General features: G+C 42.0%; 1 protein-coding gene across 2 annotated transcripts in view; it reads right to left on the reverse strand.

Moving 5' to 3' along the window:
- Positions 1-405: 405 nt before the first annotated feature.
- LOC145446317 (cytochrome P450 4V2-like) overlaps positions 406-20862 on the reverse strand; it is a 35262-nt gene continuing 14805 nt past the window's right edge. The window contains exons 5-6 of one of the 2 annotated variants that reach the window (XM_080324575.1): positions 1751-1843; positions 406-700 (exon numbers count right to left, since the gene is read on the reverse strand). In XM_080324575.1, the coding sequence (XP_080180701.1) occupies positions 448-700; positions 1751-1843 (346 nt within the window). In that variant the 3' untranslated portion in view covers positions 406-447. The remainder of the gene's footprint in view (positions 701-1750; positions 1844-20862) is intronic. The other variant, XM_080324576.1, reaches the window with a different exon arrangement.

Below are 20862 nucleotides of genomic sequence, written 5' to 3' on the forward strand. Positions count from 1 at the left end.
AAGCTGAGACTGGGGGCCAAAAATGTTAAACCGTCTAGTGATATATATTTAATTACCACGACCAAAAAGTGCATGTGAAAACGGATTGTTCTGCATATGACGTGAAAAAAGGTCAACTCAACGGAAACCGGTTTTCCCAGCACCGATCACCTCGGAAAACGGACTTTTTTAGTTAATTCTCCAGCGATCACAGTTAGGCGAATAAATGTCCGTAAACATGGGTGACGAACATTTTTGTTGGGATTGATAAGGAGACGATGAATCGAAAAAGGTTGGGAACCACTGATGTAGACCATAGTCATCGCCTTCTTGTTTGGTTATGCGCAACTGTATTCGGACTATCTTCTATGACCTTACAACACATAGTTGTCAGAGCTTTCAGTATCAAATTAACGCTATGCCCAATGATTTCACCGATATACTCGAGATTTGATTCGTGTTTCATTTTCAGCCTCGCAACGCAATCCTCATTTGTATTCCATTATACGGCCTTAAAATAGAATCCCCCATCACTTGTACATCTTCCGCCGGCTGACACCATTCAATCTCGAACTTGCGTAGGAAACTGGCCAAAACCACCTTCAATTCCATCATCGCAAAGCGTTGTCCGATGCAATTTCGGGGTCCGGCAGAGAATGGTAAATAGGAAAACGGGTGTCTTCCTTCAAACTCCTCCGTAGCAAAACGCTCGGGCTTGAACCTGTACGATTAAATATGGTTCAACGCTTACTAACATAAACCGACCACGGTGTGAGGGTGTGTTTCGGTGATAAGTTGATAACATACTCAAATGAGAGTGTTAGAAACACCATATACAACTGAAGGGGCTGCTTACCATAATAAAAAGGTAACAGACAAGTCTTAAGAAGCGCAAGTGTATTTTCTGGTTTGAACAAAATCGAACGCGAAATGTAGTCAATATCACAAATCCTGATGTCAGCATGACTAAATCGAAACATCTTGATTGCAGAGTTGCAATAAAAACATACCTTTTGTATACTTAATTTATCAAATGGCGCGAGATATATCCTTACGATTTGTAACCGACTATCGTTCATGAAGTCAGAACAAATGAGAAAATTAGTCGCTACTGCTCGTGAATTCTAATTTCGTAGCGAAATTGATTTTATGCCATCACAATTCAGAATACTTGATTGAAGCCAATGCTTATTAACCTTTCTGTTTCTTCAAGCCCCATTATCAATCAACAGTCGTTCTGGCAACCTTTGTAGAACAACTAATAATTATGTTAGCATGGGACCAAAGTATTACAACCATATCGTAAGATGATCGAACGATTGAGACGCAATCACGGCATATTACTATTACAGTTTTCATGTGTCAGTAACAAATCCATTGCTTTACTGGAATATATATGTTGGAATTATGAAATATCGCTGTAATTCAACCTCCGTTTCTCAACATTATAAAAACCAAGCAGGTCCACACTACATTATCACAACATAGCAGAGTAATGTAGTCGCTATTTATACTGCACCACTAAAGTGCTGCTTGAATGGGAAATTTTTTAAATGGTACTTCGTTTCTTGATATTTTGAAAAAAGGTTTTCTGTGAATTCCCGGCAACTTTATGGTGGACCGATACCACGGAAGAATGAAGTCTGACGAGTACCATTGCGGGGATTTTGTGGCGTGTTTTGAGATCACCAATACTTGAGTTTAAACGTCACAAAAAAGCAGCCTTCACATGGTAACATATTTACGTTTAATCATGAACAATTCAACATACTCGAGTGGATTTTCCCAATATTTCGGATCGTGATGGATCACTTGAGTGAAAAGAAATATTTCTGTTCCAGCGGGAAGATAGTGTCCGTCGATTCTGTAAACGGAAAATGTAAGAGCGTTTACAATGGAAAGTAATATGATTGAAATCCAAGATGTATCCTTATTAATAGTTTTAAGTCAAGCGGAAACATATCGACTTGAATGAGGCAGACAATAGCAAATTGGTGTAGTAGGGTGACTTCATGCTAATGTCAATAAATTACTGGACGTCTGAGCTGAAGCGGTCAAAGCAGTCATTGTGGATACTCGAGGAGACGTAGGCTAGAAGTGACGATTTCCAAGAAAATATAAACAAGTAATATATTCTGGGCGTGGCTTTGCAAAAAAAAAAACGAAAATGTTAAAGGGGAGCTGCACTCTAAATCTGACGTGTTCTCAAAATAAATATAAATTCGAAAAAAATGTTTTTGCCACAGCCATTTTCTTCAGAAAGGCATAATAACGGAGCAGCAGCTAAACAAATTCCAACTATCCCTATTCTTTGCCAGTTGAATTAACAGTGTTCAATGGTAGCGTCTCCGCGAGTCTCCACTGCTCCTTAACCCGTTGCGACATTGCTGGCATGGATATTTTTCGCTTGCACTTGCTCGGTGCGGTTTCTCGACGCGAACCACGGACCTTCATTGGAACTTGCAATATAGATGTATAATCAGTAATCACCATAGTGGTCGAGGTTCCGTTATACGCTACCGGTGCCCTGCTATGCGTTTTGATCAGATGGGCTAACTCACTCACTTACTTAGCTGGTGATGCAGCAGCACGGAGGACTCTCAGTCTAAGTGCAACCATTTCAAATATATACAATACATTATTATATTATACTTATGTATAATCAGTAGGCGATTTTTGACACGTCAAAATAAGTCACAATTGGTGACAAAGTCAAAACAATTTTACTAACTGTATTTCGTTTGTATCGTAAATGTTTGCGCTGCAACAAATCCTAATTATTTCTACCATAATGTGTGAGGTTCTGATTTCGTTAAAGTAAAGTTTTTCATCTAAAAATTTGTCAGTTTTCACGTCGAAAAAGTTTTTTCAGGCCAAACTACTTCGTAAGGACGGACAGTTCCAGCCAGACATGAAAAAGATAAGTAGTGCAGTTCTAACATTATGTGGTAATACACCTCATTTACAAACATGATGTCAATAATTGGTCAATTTAGGCTTTTTAAGGTAAAAATATGTCACAATTTTGATTTTTCAGGTCAAAATCTTCCGTTCTTCTGTTCCGTTAAAAATAAATCACCGGCATAATCAGTAATCACCGTATACTGGTCGAGTCGAGGTTTAGATGTACGCTGCCGGTGCTGTATGCTGTGCCTTCTGATCCGATAGGGAATTGATGTAGATACGTACACACCATATCTTTTCCACTTACTATCTAAAGAAATGTGACTATATTCACTGGAATATGGAGGTCGCGTCGAGCAAGTGCAAGTGAAGATATCGTGCCAGCAATCTCGCAGCGAGTTAGGCAGCGGAGACTCGCAGGGGCGTCACTATTGAACACTATTAATTATACTGGCGGAGAATGGAGATAGTTGGAATTTTCGTTTAGCTGCGGCTCCAGCTCCATTACGGCGGCTTTCTGAAGGAAATGACTGCGGCCAAAATTATTTTCCGATATTATCTTTATTTGAGACCACATCATGTTTAAAGTGCAGTGCCCTTTAAGTACAAGTGGAAGTAGTTTAAAATCACAGCCACTTGAGTAATTAGTGTAGGTAGGTGCTTCAAGTAGAAGTAGCGATTTTTAAGTAACTAAAAAAGCAGTGTTCTAGTAGTGAAAGTGGAAGTTTTCGAAACATCAACCATAGTTGAGTATCTGGTGCAGAGGTCTCGGAACGCATACGGTCCGCGAGAGGTATTTCTGTGGCCCGCGTCGGAACTTTGCATTTTCAAGTATTTGACAATATTTCAGTGTTACCTATCTTTTTCTTATTATTTCAAAACCAAAAAGACGCTTCACCAACCTGAAACTACTCATCAAACTTCCCAATCACGTCACTTTCAAACACTACAATTCGGTGAAAGATCTGCTATTATGTCACATTACCAATTCATGATGATAAAACAAGACCTGTAGATGATTGACTGACTGACTGAAAATTTTGACTTGGACATATGCGCGACCATTCGTAGAATGATTCGGACTAGGACTGAATCGGTGATAAAATGAACTTGTGACCCAGGACGCATTGACGTGGTTGCCACCAAGGACGCAACAAACTATTCGCGTTGCGAAGAGATCATAAGGTCGTAGCTTGCGTAGCGTATTTAAGCAAGTCGTTGTTGCACCATTGGCGTTCTATTGATGTCTAGTTAATCGTAACATCTTGGATCATCTTGGGCGCCCTTATCAGTGGCGGCTCGTCCTATAGGGCAACTGGGGCATTGCCCCACCTAAAATTCTGTTCAATAACAATTTAACCATTTATAGACGCACAGCAATCAATATATACCGAGATCACAGCGAAACCCGCGTTCTTCTTGTGCTTTCGCTTGCAAACGCCCATACATAGCGAAGTCTCTGCGAAAATCGAATTCTCTTCTGTGTTTTCGCTTTGTGAATGCCTAGCCGGGGCTTGCCCCGGTAGCGCTCATAATAAGCTTTTACTATCTATTCTCTCAAAGCCGCGCACAATAAAGAAACGGTGATTTACTCTCTCCTATTCGTAAAATGGCCGAGCAACCGGGGCAAATATGCCTACTCGCCCTTAAGGTGTGATGTAACAATCGTATCTATATCTGAACTCGGTTACCGTAATATGCGTTGAGTCGACCTTTGCTGGCATAGGTCGATTTTGACGGTGTTTCACACCATGATAATTCTTGAAACTTGGTACGATATGTCGGGAAGGTAGTATTTAACACTGCTCCAAGTTTCAGGCTTGCTACTTAAAGATAATGGTAGTAATTCCGTTTCCGAAGTTCAGTGTGTGCTGATCTATCATGTACATAGTACAGCAAACAGATTTTACTCAAAAGCCGGTATTGGTCTCCATTGATTTTGACGATGTTCTATACCGAGATCGGTCATGACTAGGGCGATTTTTTTTTGACCTAAAAAACGGAAGATTTTGACCTAAAAAATCTAAATTTTGACTTTTTTTGACCTAAAAAAACTGAAATTTGACCAAATTTTGACCTCACGTATGCAAATTAGGTGTTTTCGCACATATTGTTAAAATTGTACTACTTATCTTCATTTCTGGTTGTAGCTGTCTGTCCTTACAAAGTATATTGGCCTGAAAGAACGTTTTTGGCTCAAAAACTGACAAATTTTTACATGAAAAAACTAGTATTTTAACGAAATCTGGCCCTATGAAGAATAGCAGTAGTTACATTACGTATTATGGTGGAATAAGTAAAATTTGCTGTAGTACAACGAAAGATACTTTCCTACATTCTCGGGTAGAAAGTGTTTGTTTTGTGGTATTCATGGTGTTTGTCGACTACTGTGGTCATTTACACCAGGTCGATATTTTTCATTATTTTCCGTAACTGCCAAAATATAGCACGGCCCACCTCTAGGCTTTTTTTGTAAGACACCGCTTACGCGGATGAGGTGGCGAGGAGGAGCCTAGGTAAACCTCCAACACTTATCGAAATTATGAAGTCGACCTCGGTCGGAATCGAACCCACGCCCATTGGTGTTGCGTTGCAGCCACGGATTATACCACTGAGAAAGTAGAGAAAGTGTCTGTTCTTACTAAGTAGCTTGCCAAGAATGGAGAAAGAACGTTCAACAGCAGCAGTTGTTAGCTGACAACACTGAAGTTGTGTGCACACTGCTTGCTGGTGATGCACCGTGTTGCTTCATTCTGACAATGTTGTCTATATCACAATTTTTCAGCTTGCGCTTCTTGATGTAAGAACCATGCAATGCCCAAGAAGTCTTGCTTCAGTTAGGATATTGCGGTACGTTGACCATAAAACCATGTCACTGTTTGTTTCATTTGACCGTTTATGATTCACAATGAGCAGACGATGGGCCGTTTACAACGATAGGCCTATAAAGTAGGCTACAAGCTGTAAATTATCAAATGATAAGTTCACAGACAGCGCAAAATCTACGATACAAACGAAATGTAGAGGTCAAAAAATGTTTGATTTTGTAAACAATTTTGACAAATTTTGACCTAACGCTACAATTTTGACCTAATTTTGACTTTTTTTGACATGTCAAAAAAAAATCGCCCTAGTCATGACATTTGGCACGGTAAGTGTTAGTATCGACCGCTGTAACAAGTTTTAAGTTTGTCACTGAACTATGTGGGTGGTAATTTCGTTTCCAAAGTCGAGTAAGAGCTGACTCTTCATTTATCGCCAACAAATTTACGCAAAAGCCGTTATTGGTCTCTATTGATTTTAACGATGTTCCATACCTAGATCTGTCATGAGCTTTCACACGGTATGTCTTGATTTTATTATCGAACGCGGTGCCAAGTCTTAAAGTTGACACTCAATGATTGAGGCAGTTATTTCGTTTTCGAGGTCGAGTATGGTAGAGATGCGCGCTGATCTGATACTTACCCTACCTACGTCATTGCGGATCTCACGCAAAAGCCGGTGTCGGTCTGTGCTAATCTATAGTCTGCGTACCATAACGAGATCGGTGATGATATTTCCAATGGTATATCTCGATGATCGCATGAAACAGCTAACCAAGATTCTCGGTTTGCATTCAAATATTCACATAATTTTATGTTCGCCAATGTCCATTTCACTGTGAAATTGTGGCCTTCAAACCATTTGCTTACAATCCCCTGTCAATTGCGATAGCTATTTCATTTTCGATGTCGGCTAACAGCTGATCATTCGATCAGCCTATTCCTCGATCTATTTTACTCAAGTTCGGTGTTCGTCTGTTTGCATTGATTTTGACAGTATACCATACCGGAATGGGTTATGAGATTGCGTATGCTACTTCTCGATGATTTCTTGTAACAGTATACTAAGTTACGGCTTTTATTCATGTATTTATTGATTAATATATTTTCCAACGGCGATTTCGCAGCAGACTTATAGACAGTAAGCCGTATGTGTTGTGTCACAGTCTCCAGTTTCAAGGCCAAAATGTCCTACGTTGTTCCGAGACCGAAGTTCCGAGGCTGCTGTCCTTAGTTCTTCAAAGACCATTCAAATTGATGTTCTGGATTCAATATGACAGGCCCAATCTATGAGATAACAATTGCGTATGTGTCCGAACTCGTTGACCTTTCCAGTTAGGCTTACGCAATCTCTCGAGTTCTAGTCGTTGGAATTAGTCAGGTCAAGTCAAGTGCGAACATGAATCGTATTGAATCTTTATTCCGTACGTAGTTTACGCAGTTGCCTTTAGAGCGAAAATGAGGGGTCTAGAAGTTGTCCAGTCTATTGATCCAATCGTACGCCGGGTGCCTCCGCTTTGGTTGCCTATTATCACCTGGTCGTAACCAGAGATGGCCTGGCCACAGTCCGGTTCAGGAGCCGGAGCAGGATTTCAATGTTTTTTTACCTGGCCGGACTAGATCCGGATTTCGAATTTGGGGTGACGGTCGGATTTTAGGGTCTATCGATTTGCGTAATCTATAACTCTACCATGAAATCAAAACGCATGCTACTAAGGATGACCTGATACTTGATTCGTGGCATAGGGACGATTCTTAGTTCACGTACATTTTGTAAAATAATCCTTTGATTAAAAATAAATGAATAAAACATTTGTTACCACACTTCAAGTCACGGCTCACCGGCAAACCTCACGCGGCACCTACGTTAAAATCACTGTTGTCGGGAAATTCATGTGACCATCATAAAGTTACTTTTTTACGTTGGAAAACGCCATTGTGACGTAATGTTGATAAAAGTCGCTCGCAGCCCTTGCCCCACCACCCGATATTGTCACGAGCCGCCACTGGCCTTTATCCATTGCATTATCGTTGATTAAATGTAGAGAGTAACGTAGTAATATACCCTCCACCGCTGCAATAGCAAAGGATTGCTCGGTGACCGGAAATTCCTATAACTATGGCACATTAATTAATATATTTATGTTGGTATTTATCTGTTCCCATACCCAAATGTGAATCCAGCGCCATTTAGTTTGATTTGGACAATGACACAATTAATACCTTAATTATCAGGAGTATACCCGAAATGCTGATTAGGCTGCACTGCTCAAATGCTGTGATATCAGATCAATATTTGGTAAATAATAAAATATTCTACCTATAGTCGTGGCACGTCAAATGTCCGCTAGCTGCAAAATTATAACGCGACGCATTTGTCCTCTCGCGTGGAATCTATATCTCATAATTTTGAAAAATTATGCTTACTCTCTACCAAATACAGCAATTTTCTTCACATATGTAAAATGGTATTTTTCTTGTCATGCGTGATCTGCATTTTCACGATGCGTGTGAAATATCAATTTCAAGGGCCGTCGAATATGGTGTGGTGATCGCTGTCGTCTCATTTCGGTTTTGTTATTATTGCTTAATTGGTTGATTATCTACTGTAGTCCTAGGTATAAAACCATTGCGTTTCTATTCATTGTTTGTCTTAGTTAATAAAAGCCTTGGATGTAAAGAGGTGTATTCGATTCTCAACATTTTTATTAACTAAGACAAAGCAGCTTTAGTCATGTCGGTCGATGGAGGAGCAGAAAACCGTCGACGCCCTATTCTCATAAGGGTACCTACTCTTGAGGTATTACCAAATGCTCCGGCCGTTCAGAAGTCATTCTGTCATTGGGAACGACAACTGGAATCCTACATAGCTGCTGCATCCTTTGCCGATGCCACAGTAGATAAGCTTGCATTATTGTGTGGATTCATTTCGGCGGACGTCTACGCATTGATAGAAGAAAAGCAATCCTACGACGAAGCTCTGAAGTTACTACAGGATCTTTACAAACCGAAGAAAAATGTTATATTTTCAAGACATCTTCTCTCAAGTAGAGCGCAAGATACCAGCGAGACCGTTCAGGAATTTCACCAAAGCTTATCAGCGCTCGCAAAGGATTGTGATTTCAAGAGTGTCACCGCCGAGCAATATCGCCAAGAATCCATAAAAGATGCTTTCATCATAGGTTTGAAATCTTCCCATATACGTACGAGACTGCTTGAATGCGAGGAACTGCCACTGCAAAAAGCGATTATCACTGCTATTTCACTGGAGAAAGCTCAAGAATTTTCCACTTCCTATAAAGTTAATGACATCGATGCACGTTTCGTTGCACGCACCTCTAACGATCCCAGCCGGCCTGCGAGAGACTCACCGGATCCTCAGCTCAACACGGTTTCTGCAATTAGCAGAGTGTCCGAAGTTAAATCAATCAAAGAATGCACGTTCTGTGGAGGCACCCATGTCGCTAAGCGCGACCAATGCCCAGCATCGATGGTTGAATGTTATAAATGTGGCAGACTTGGACATTTCCGGAAGTTCTGTAAATCAAAAAGCAAATACCTGGCTGCTGCTCCGAAATGTTCGAAGGACTCGACCATACCCCTTACAACTGCACAGCAGATATTCGATGCCATGCTCGATTAAGGAGCTGCTGAATGTTTCATCAAACTGGATATTGCCATCAAACTAGGTTTGTTTCCACAGGGACCAACTTACAGTATCAAATTGGCTTCCAACAAATGCGCCACCGATGTGCTAGGACACGTTACCGTCGTATTCATAGTGGCGTCACGTGAGTACACTCATCAATTTGGCATAATCGATGATTTATGTGCAGACTTCGTCCTCGGACTAGATTTCATGAGATTGCACAAGAAGGTTATTTTCGAATTCAAAGATGGCAAGAACGAGCCATTTACAGTAGGCGTAAACTCTCACTTGGCACTTGTCACTTCCAAAGTCGATGAACCGCTTCGTATATTCCAATTCTTGACTCCAGATTACAAACCTATTGCCGCTCCTTCTCGAAGGTATAGCAAAGAAGATAACGAATTTATTAAAGGGGAAGTACAGAAGCTCCTCAGTGACGGTATCATAGAACCGAGTCATTCACCTTGGCGTGCTCAGCCACTAGTAACCAGGGACGCGCGGCATAAACGAAGACTTGTCATTGACTATTCAGTATCTATCAACAGGTACACCAATTTGGATGCTTATACACTGCCACGTATAGAAGATGTTATCAATGGAGTCTCTAAAGGCAAGTACTATTCAGCCGTTGATTTGAAATCGGCTTACCATCAAGTCCCGTTACACCCTGATGACAGACCTTTCACGGCGTTCGCCGCTTGCGGTTCACTTTACCAATTTTGCAGATTACCGTTCGGCGTCACGAATGGAGTAGCGGCTTATCAACGTTATATCGATTCGTTTATTTCAAAGCATCAATTACAGGGTGTAGTAGCGTATTTGGATGATATTACAATCTATGGCGCGACCAAGGAAGAGCATGATATCCGCTTGAAAGCATTTTTAGATTCCGCAACAGCTTGTCACCTCACCATCAATACAGAGAAATCAAGTTTTGGAATCGAAGAAATACAATTGCTTGGGCACAAAATATCTCACGGCAACATAAGTCCGGACCCTGACCACATGAAGCCGCTCCTGGAAATGGCCGCGCCAACGGACTCTATAAAGGTTTGAAACGTATATGCGGCATGTTTTCATATTATTCCAAATGGATTCACAATTTCTCGGCTAAGATTAGGCCTCTTATTCGTTCATCCAATTTTCCTTTAAGAGCTGATGCCATTGCTGCTTTTTGTCAATTAAAGAAAGAGATAATGGACTCTTGTCTAGGATGCATTTACGAAGACCAACCATTTACAGTTGAGTGTGACGCGTCAAACTGCGCCATTGCAGCAGTTTTGAATCAGTGCGATCGGCCTGTAGCGTTCTTCTCTCGCACACTTACAAAGACAGAATTGAACTACCCCGCTATTGAGAAAGAAGCTCTCGCAATCATTGAATCGGTTCGGAAGTGGAATTACTTGCTTGCCAATCAGAAATTCCTTCTTGTTACAGATCAAAGAGTTTTATCTTACATATTTCAGAAGAAGCATCACAGCAAAATCAAGAATACAAAACTTGCGCTATGGCGTCTTGAACTCAGCTCTTTCAACTATGACATCTCATATCGCGCGGGAATCGAAAACGTCGCTGCAGACACCTTGTCTCGTATTTGCTCCGTAACCGGTTCAGGGTAAAATTTAAATGAAATCCATGCACAACTTGGCCATCCCGGAGTTAGCCGATTGTCCCACTTTGTTAAATCCAAGAATTTACCGTATTCCACGGAAGACGTGAAACGTATCTGTTCCAGATGCCGTGTATGCGCAGAACTCAAACCTAGATTTTATAAAGGATATTCTCACCAACTGATCAATGCCATTTATCCCTGGCAAAGAATATCAATCGATTTCAAAGGTCCGGTCCCCGGTAAACGCAAATTCATTTTAATCATTGTCGACGAATATTCACGATTCCCTTTTGCATTTCCATGCTATAATATGACGTCGGAAACCGTCATCAAATGTCTAATGACGTTGTTCACTCTCGTTGGATTGCCTGAATATGTACATAGCGATAGATCGATGTCATTTATGTCGAAAAGAATGAACGATTTCCTAACGAAGAAAGGTGTTGCAACAAGCCAATCAACCCCTTATCACCCCACTGGCAATTCCCAATGTGAGAGAACCAACCAAACTGTCTGGAGAACAGATAAACTACTGCTTGCCCAATAACAAATGCCACTGTCCTCATGGGAGGAGGTAGGCCTACTCCCAGACGCATTGCATTGTATCAGGTCGCTTCTGTGCACGGCTACAAATTGTACACCTCACGATCGATTTTTCTCTTTTCAAAGGCGATCGATGAATGGCTCTTCATTACCCGATTGGCTTTTCAAGTCGGGCACAGTTCTACTGCGTAGGTTCGTCCGCGATAAGAGTGACCCTTTATGCGATAAAGTGTATTTGCTCCATGCTAATCCAAAATACGCTTTGATTCGCTATCCAGATGGAAGAGAGTCGACCGTCTTCACTACAGACCTTGCTCCTTATCCCCGTATGACAGAGGTCACCGAATCCTTGCCACACAGAAAGAAATCTCTTCCTTCTCAATCGGACTTGGATATGCCTTCCAGCGAAATCGAAGAAGAAAAGGTTACTCAGGCCGTAGAATACTGTAGTGAGGACGCTACCATCCATGCTGAAATCGCTGACAATGCTCAAAACAGTTCGACTCCGAGACGCTCTTCACGGACAAGAAGAGCTCCTGATAGATATGGGGATTTCGTTTCCCATTAGATAACTTTGTTTGAATTGGTTATTTTCAGCGCTAATGTTTGTTTTATTAGTCGGAGATTGTGGTGATCGCTATCGTCTCATTTCGGTTTTGTTATTATTGCTTAATTGGTTGATTATCTACTGTAGTCCTAGGTATAAAACCATTGCGTTTCTATTCATTGTTTGTCTTAGTTAATAAAAGCCTTGGATGTAAAGAGGTGTATTCGATTCACAACATAAGGCATATTCGGAAATACATTGAATACTCCTATTTGATGCTGCGGCCCGCGACGTAATCAAACACTAGGAAATTGGCCCGCGAGCACATTTGAGTTTGAGACCCCTAATCTAGTGCAAGTATGCAAAGGCTTCTTGAGTACTGTAAAAAGTGCTCATTAATCTAGATGCCGTATCTTCTAAATTTCAACGGAATATATCAGGATTTTGTGGGAACGTGCTAGTTATTCGGTTTATCAGTATCTGCTAAAATATCCGATGTCGACCGGGGCAAAAGTAGTGTCGTGCCAGTGCACACCAGTAGTATATAGTTTGGGCTCGACGTGCCAAAACACGATTTATAAAGAACAAACAAACATTATCAAGATAAAAGATAGTGTAAGAATTAGCACATTCTCAGTTTTGCAGCAATACTCGAGGGGATTTCCCTTCTGACTGTGCGGCAATTAAAAAAGGGGGAATAATTAGAGAGAAAACGAACAAAGAATCTGGATTGACCTTTGTACTCAGACTGGAGTCATTCTACTTGTACTTTTCCACTCCTGATTCTACCGCGCCTGACTTCTGGACACGAGACTTGTATATTTAGTGTTTTTTTTAATGGGGCTTGATAATAGCTACCTACCCTGACCTATCGGTCCATGGTCAATCCAAGGACGAGTCTTGGGAATAATTGCCCGTCAAATCCCATGGATGACTTGTCGTTCCGCGGTTGATTCAATTTCGTGTACGGGTGGGGTCATTGGAATAATTGCCGGTCGTGACGTCAGTATAGTTTCTTCTGATCCATGAGATCCTGGACGGGGCTTGATAATAGTTGCCTACCCTGACACGTCGTCTCACGGTCCAATTTCGTGGCTTGGGAGCCCGTCAAACTGGTTGACTCGTCGTTCCGCGGTTGATTCAATTTCGTGTACGGTGGGTCATAATTACCGGTCGTGACGTCAGTATAGTTTCTTCTGATCCATGAGATCCTGGTGCGTGTTTTAGGTGTCCATACGTTCGGCTATGTAAAGTGACGCTTGAGGTCTGTGTCTTGTGTACTGTTGTACTTGAACCCTTTTTTGCTTTGTTATCGACCCAGACAGTAACGAGAAACGATCTGTTACGATTATAAATAAGTATACCATTTCGAGTCATATCGAGAATGAGAATGAATGTCGTAGTAGAAATGTGTATTAGGCGACCCGACATAGATTAACTTAAATAAATTAACATTATAAATACAATAAGTAATTGAGCAAATAGCTGATTCTCAATTTTGCTCGCATCAACATGTTAACCTCCGGTATTACGTACCTAGTAATCGGTGCAAGCAACAAATGTGGCTGTTCCATACCTATACCTCGTTCTAGCGTATTCATAAGGACAGACAGTCCCGAGCAAAACAATGTATTTATGATGGGTTCTTTTTACTGCTTCACGGGTGGTCAAGCGTAATCATCCCGGTGTCTGCAAATGATATTCAATTTACCACGGGATATTAATTTTGTATGCTGTACATGATATACAACTTGAATCGATCTGTTGGCGAACGAATGCTTTGCCCGTCTGTAACATACACATATCGATCACGAGCTCACCACGCACTTTTCGTTCGAATTCGACTCATTTCGCTGCAGACAATCAGTTGTACTCGCGTATGCCGTTACATATCCTCAACACGTGTTATGCCAACACCTCCAAGTATATTTGTAGCATCATACTACGGATATATTGACTCGGCAGAGTGTTACCGTCAGAGAATTGCTGTGTCACGCCTTCGGGCCTTTGCATTTTCCGCTCGGTAACTGCGAGTACGATGTCAGATTCAATTGTACAGTGACGAATCGGGGTAGCTCGCTTCATCGGGGTGGGCTGACCTTATTTGTCTGAAACGCGCTCGGTGGTGCAATAATGGGGATGAATTGTGGTAGATCATATTAATTTTGTATGCTGTACAGTGTACATGATGCACATTGCACAACTTGAATCGATCTGTTGGTGAACGAATGCTTTGCCCGTCTGTAACATACACATATCGATCACGAGCTCACCACGCAGTTGTCGTTCGAGGGCGACTAATTTCGCTGCAGACAATCACTTGTGTCCGCGTGTCCCGTAAAACATCCTCAACACCTGTTATGTCAACACCTCCACACATATTTACAATATCATACTACGGCTATATTGCTTCGGCAGCCACGCACTGTCGCTCGAAGTCGACAAATTTCGCTGCAGACAATCAGTTGTGTTCGCGTATGTGTCGTAAATATATCCTCAACACATTTTATGCCAACACCTCCAAGCATATTTGCGGCATCATATATCCTCAACACATGTTATGCCAACACCTCCAAGCATATTTGCGGCATCATACTACCGATATATTGATTCGGGGGGAGTGTCTCCGTCAGAGAATTGCTGTGTCACCCCTTTGAGCCTCGCATTTCCCGTTCGAACTCGGTAACTGCGAGTACAATGTAAGATTCGATTGTACAGTGACGAATCTGGGATAGCTCGCTTTATCGGGGATCAGTGGACCGACCTTATTTTGTTGAAACACGCTCGGTTGCGGTGGTGCAATAATGGGGGATGAATTGTGTCAGATCATACGTGATGCGATCTAGCCTGCTTTCGGTGAGGTGTAAAGATGAGCGAGAGATTTCGAAATCTGACTCCACCCCGACTCGGGTTGCCAAATCAAAGTCCAAAAAATCCGGCTAGCACGTAAAGTCCTGTTATTTCCACATGTTGTACGGGCAAAATACAGCATAAATCCGACTCTCAAGGCCATTTGGCTGCATCCAGTCTGGCTTCGCTCAAAACTGATGAAATCTGCGCCGGGTCCGGAGATGTTTCGTCACCTCCTCCGTCCAGACAAGATTGTTCTGCTGTAATATGGGTGTCGTTGTATAATAATTTACGTACAAGGAGACTTGGTATCGCCCCTTTGGCGGAATTCTGTTTGATTCGTCTGTACAGGTGTTATTAGTGCGATCAGATTTGGCACCTCAAGGAGTATATTGGTAAAAATCACACAACGATGACAATAACTTTACCGGTCAGCAACCCCGACGGGATATAGCCATGTAGATTTCATTCATATTGTTATTAGGAGGTATTCCACCACGTTCACACGATTATCACGTACGATTCCTTTGGCATGGTTGTTTTTGTTAGTATTGTAGCATGGTGATCACTAACAGGGGATGATAATCCATGTCCAAAGAGTCTGGAAATACGTTAGCAATAGATCAGTCGGCGGCGGGGTATTAGAGAGAATTGCATATTTTTTTCGACGGGAACGGTGATCACACTGACTGGTTCTCATCACTCGTCGTTGGAATGCTTGTAATTTCGATGCGGTGTGGTGTACGTAAATCAGCTGTGATCAATCGACCGTGACACAATCGCTGTCAGTCATCAATCTACGACTTGACAAAACTCGCGTTTCGGGTTGACAGCAACACAGCGCGATATATTTGATGTCCCCATCGACCCTCCTACTTTAATAGGGTTACCATACGGCCTCATTTAGGGGAGCATATGTCCTCCATTTTCCAGATATGTTCTCCCCTTCGACCAAATGTACTCTCTTTCTGTCAATTTGTCCCCCTTGTTAGCTTAACATAGACAAAAAACACCACGAGTAACGCAAAATGTAGGCCTAGATTACGAAAGTCGGGTATTTAGGTAGTCAAATCGAAAAAAAATGACGCTATGATGGTATTGTGCAGGCTATTACGTGGATACGGGGCCGTAGCCGAGTGGTGGTACATCATTCTCACAAGATGTACTTTGGAATGCGTGTGAAATCGACATCGTCCGTTACTCGACTGAAGCAAGTCGCCACTGCAATCCCTCTCTGTGTATACACAACGTACTAGGTACTGCAGATCCAGACGAGACTACGCATTCTGGCGAGGTTATCGAGATAGCTGGAGCGCTTTACAACACATGCTACATTTGCTTCAAATGAAAGCACAAAATATAGCTTTGAAGTACTCAAGTAGAAGTAGTTTAAAAGAAATGTCGGTATCGTGAAATCGCTTTTTATCCTAATGATAAAGAGTAGGTCCCCATAAAACTGTCGAGCCAAAGGTAGTTTCGAAGCAATCCAGTAATTTGTAAATCTTATTTATGGGTTGAACGGTGTGTTCATTGACTAGAGAGAAGGAAACACGGCGGTGCCTGTATAACAAGGCTGTTCTCAAACCCACATTGTCCTCGTCATTATCGGGGAGATATGGCTTTGCAGTGACATTGCGGTCGTTAAAATATATTGGTTAAATACGATTTATTCCTCATATATGGGGATCAACGGGCGAATAATGTATCGATTCAACAATTCGGCCCGCCAAGTACTTCATATTCTTATACCCGGCCCGCCGACTGAAGGAGTTGCCCGCCCCCTTGTATGACACATATGTAAATGATACAATAGCGACAGCTAGCGGTTGTCAATCATCCATAAATTTACAGCTATCCGGTAATACAGCCCTCAAGGATAAACTAGGAATATCTGTGTGAGTCGCCTCGATTGACCCATGCGGCAAGTTTAGACACGAAAGTATTTTGATGTGTGATATAATCCTAGTAATTGTACTGTATTTTTCCACGCACACATACCACAATCGAAAACGGGGTTCGTGCATCTGATCCCCAGCGTTTACCTCGAAAAAAGTATCGGGTATAAGTGACCACGGATCTACGCCAAGTCTCCTCACCACTTTTGAGTAGATATTCGGAAAGACCGGCTCGTGATCACCCCCATACAAGGCACAATAGTTCTGCGTGCAGCGAAACTTTGTAGCGGGCTGTGCATGTGTTGTTAGTGCAATCGTGTTTAACACAGCATGAACGTAGTCATTGGAGGATGAATAAAATCTTACCCCACAACGATACCAACTCTACACCCCTCAACGACTCCAGCGGTATGTATTTATGTGGATTTCATATTTTCATGAAAAAAGCTAATCGACCACAAGATACTGTTACGGGGCCAGGGTGACATCCTTTTTTTTGGTAGAGTTGTTAGTATTGTAACATGAGCTATGGCCTTTTACACTATAGGTCTAAAAGGGTAGGGGAATTCGTTAGTGATACACCCGTCTGACAGTGGGGTATTCGACAAAATCACTCTCTTTTTACTACCTAAACGATGATCACGCCGACGGTCTCACTTGTCGTACGAGTACTAGTAATTTCGGTGTGACGTGCGTAAATCAGCTGTGATCATTCGAGTGTGACGAGATCGAGGTCAGTCCTATCAGCTGTTTGAGAAAACTCGTATATTCAGTAAGGTTGACGGGCAATGCGATATATTTGATGCCCCATTGATACTAATGGGGGTTGCCGTACGTCCTCCTTCTCCAGGAAGATGTCCTCGCCCAAATGTACTCCTTTTTGTGTATTTATCCTCCGTTTCAGCTTAAAATACCTAAACAGACCATGAATAACGCGAGGGCCTACGAGAGACAGGTTTCACCTGAAACGATTGCGGAGTAAGTTAAAAACGACTTGGGTATATAGCACAAGTACCGAGTACTCGAATCAGTAGCGTGACACCATTACTCACCCAAGTCCACAACACACAAACCGAAGAAATAATATACAGATATGGAAATAACCCCCAATATTTTCCGCCGATACGTGTCACTACAACTCGACAGTCGAGTCCATCTAGCCGCGGCTTGCAATTTGAAAGAGTTTGAAAAACCAGGGTGGCTCCAAAACGTGCATTGTTTTATGTGTTTCAGTGTGGGCAGGCGCCAACAAGCTATTTTGTTATTCTCTCTCCGTGGCACGAAAGCAGGCATTGGGGTGTCCTCACAAGGCCACTGCGAGCGTGAGTCAAGTCAATCTCACTGTTTGGACTGCTAATGCCGCATCGTCGCAATAATGATCACTCGCTTGTGTGTAGAAAGCGGAAATTGGCGCCTGGATTATTTGTATACGACCTCATGGCTTTTGATGAGCTTACTAAAGCGGGGAAGCCGCTGTCAAGTGGGGCAATAAATTGATTGGTGTTTGTCATCTTGTTGGCGTTTTGATATTCGCTGGGACGTGCTTTCATGCTTGTAAAATTTTCGTTATCAACTAGGGTGGTCGTAAATAGGCCGGGAACAGCTGATTTAGGCCTTGATGCGTTCAACACAATACGCGTGGAAAACATCCTATTCCGGGGCGTAACCGATCGTTTACCGCACCTTCTACATGATAAACGCAGCTTTTTTCTCATGCGTAACCCGATGACGTGCGAAAACACAGCGATAACGTACCTTTGTCGTTATTATCTCAACGCTACACGACAGCGCATGTAGCCATTGGGATGCGGTACCCGTCCACATAGTATTGAACGCGATCCACAAGGACCCCCGCTGCGTGCCATACGTTTAATTTAATATTTTTATTCGTTACCGACACCTAGTGCGGGTACTGAAGTGGCTACACAATTGGAGTAGCCAATATAAACCGGGAGGGCTTATTATTAGTAATGAATCGTGTTTAGCTGCTTATACAACGAACGTCTTTTCCACCATAAACTGGTGATCGATTGCGATTACATAGGAAAAAAAAAATTAATAAGTGTACACAAATAAGTGTATAGTTGAGCGGTGAACAGTAGTGAACACTTATATGTCTTTTTTGTCTACAAACAACTTGATACAGATATTGTGACTTACCAGACTTACACAAACCACACCACCCGTCGGAATAATGATCACTCGCTCATGCTTAGAAAGCAGAAATTGACGCCTCGATTATTTTTACGACCTCGTGGCTTTGGTAGGCTTACTAAAGCGGAGAAGCCACTGTCAAATTGTACATTAAATTGATTGGTGTTCGTTCTCTTGTTAGCGTTGATATTCGTTGGTGCGTGCGTTCACGCTTTTAAAATTTATGCTGGTTTTTGGGGTGCTCATCAATATAGTGTTGAACGTGATCTATAACGACCCCGCTGCGTGCTATACGCCTAAATAAATATGTTTACTCGAGTTTACACCTTGTGTGGAGCAGTGAAGCGGGTGCAAAATGTGAAATAGACAGCGCAAATCAGTTGATTGCACCCATTAATATACGCGGAGATGATCAATTTTGCCAAGCACCATAGCACATACTCATAACTAGTGACTTTTTTGAATGGATGTTATTTCCCCCAATTGACCCGCGCTCTGTATATAGTTTCAAATAGTGACGTGATTATCGGTATTTCGTTGGGTTAAACGCACTTTGAACGCTACTGCTTGGTCGGTGGTATGTACAGCGTACACTTTGTACAGCGTACATCTAGTTGAAATTTTACACTCGTCAGACAAAACACGACGACGGCAAAGCATTAAAACCGACCCGTGCTAAAATACGTCATCCGGTAAAATTACTAATAAGTTATGTCCCGAGTTCCCGGGTCCCCGCCATACCCCGTGGCTATGCGTTTGGAAAGTGTGTACGCGCATTATCGGATGTACCGAAAGACTGTGTGCACTGTGCACTACACTGCGGGCGAGCATATCACACACAACATTTCACAGCTTGTGGCCTAGTTTAACGGGCTGTCGCTGTGATCGGGGTATTTTGTCTGCTTATACGGGGTCATAAACGAGCGAGTGAAGACAAAGGATTTAGGATATATGTGGAAGCCCCTGACGAACAACACGTTTTATGACCTGGGAATCTCAACTTGATAAAGGATCGTATCGACCTACAAAAAATGTTCCAGGCATCCGGTATCCCGTTAATATAGACCTCGACAAAACATATTTTTTATCCCCGTAATCTGAAGAAAGCGTGATTTTTTCCTATGACCGTGATCTATATATAAAACATAGTGCCCCCTTCTCCGGGTATGGTGGATCACGAATCACCAAGTGTTTTATACATTGAGAAATGATCGAGCTATTTTTATATCTGAGGTAGTCATTCGGAGACATGCAGGCTTATTCGTATAGACTCTCTATAGTGCAGAGGTCTCAAATGTGCTCACGGGCCAATTTTCCAGTTTTGACGACGCTGCGGTCCGCAGCATTTATAGGGGTATTCTGTGTCTTTACAAGTGGGCCTATTTGACGGGGGTGAATTGCCCTATTGAAAGTGAGCAGACTGACAGTAAACACCCATTGTCAAAATGTGATTTACTCTTATATCACTTTAGGCCTGACACGAAAATAATCATCGCATTTATAACTATTTGAATAGAATTGTTGTTCTACGTGATATATATTAACTATAAGATATAGACACCATATGGGCGGACTATTGTATGATGCCATCATAAAAGCATTCGGGTTATAATTTTGCAGCTACTATGAATATTTTGAATTTAACAGATTGACTATAGAGACTGATCTGATATCAAAACATTTTTAGCTCGAGCATGAGCATTGTAATTCCAATCCTGGATTCGTGTATGCTTCTGATAAGTAAGCTATTATTCTCATGACCAAATATCCTGCGACCCGCGGGGCCGCGTGTTTGAGACCTCTGCTATAGTGTAACATCTATCTGATTCGAGAATAAGTAAATGCTTTGTCCACGCTCAAACTGAGGATGCTTTGAATTTGTATCTTACTCATGTTATTATTCACCC

The sequence above is a fragment of the Botryllus schlosseri genome, chromosome 9 (genome assembly GCF_051294905.1).
Source record: "Botryllus schlosseri isolate E-star chromosome 9, Bs_hap1, whole genome shotgun sequence".
Lineage (NCBI taxonomy): Eukaryota > Metazoa > Chordata > Ascidiacea > Stolidobranchia > Styelidae > Botryllus > Botryllus schlosseri.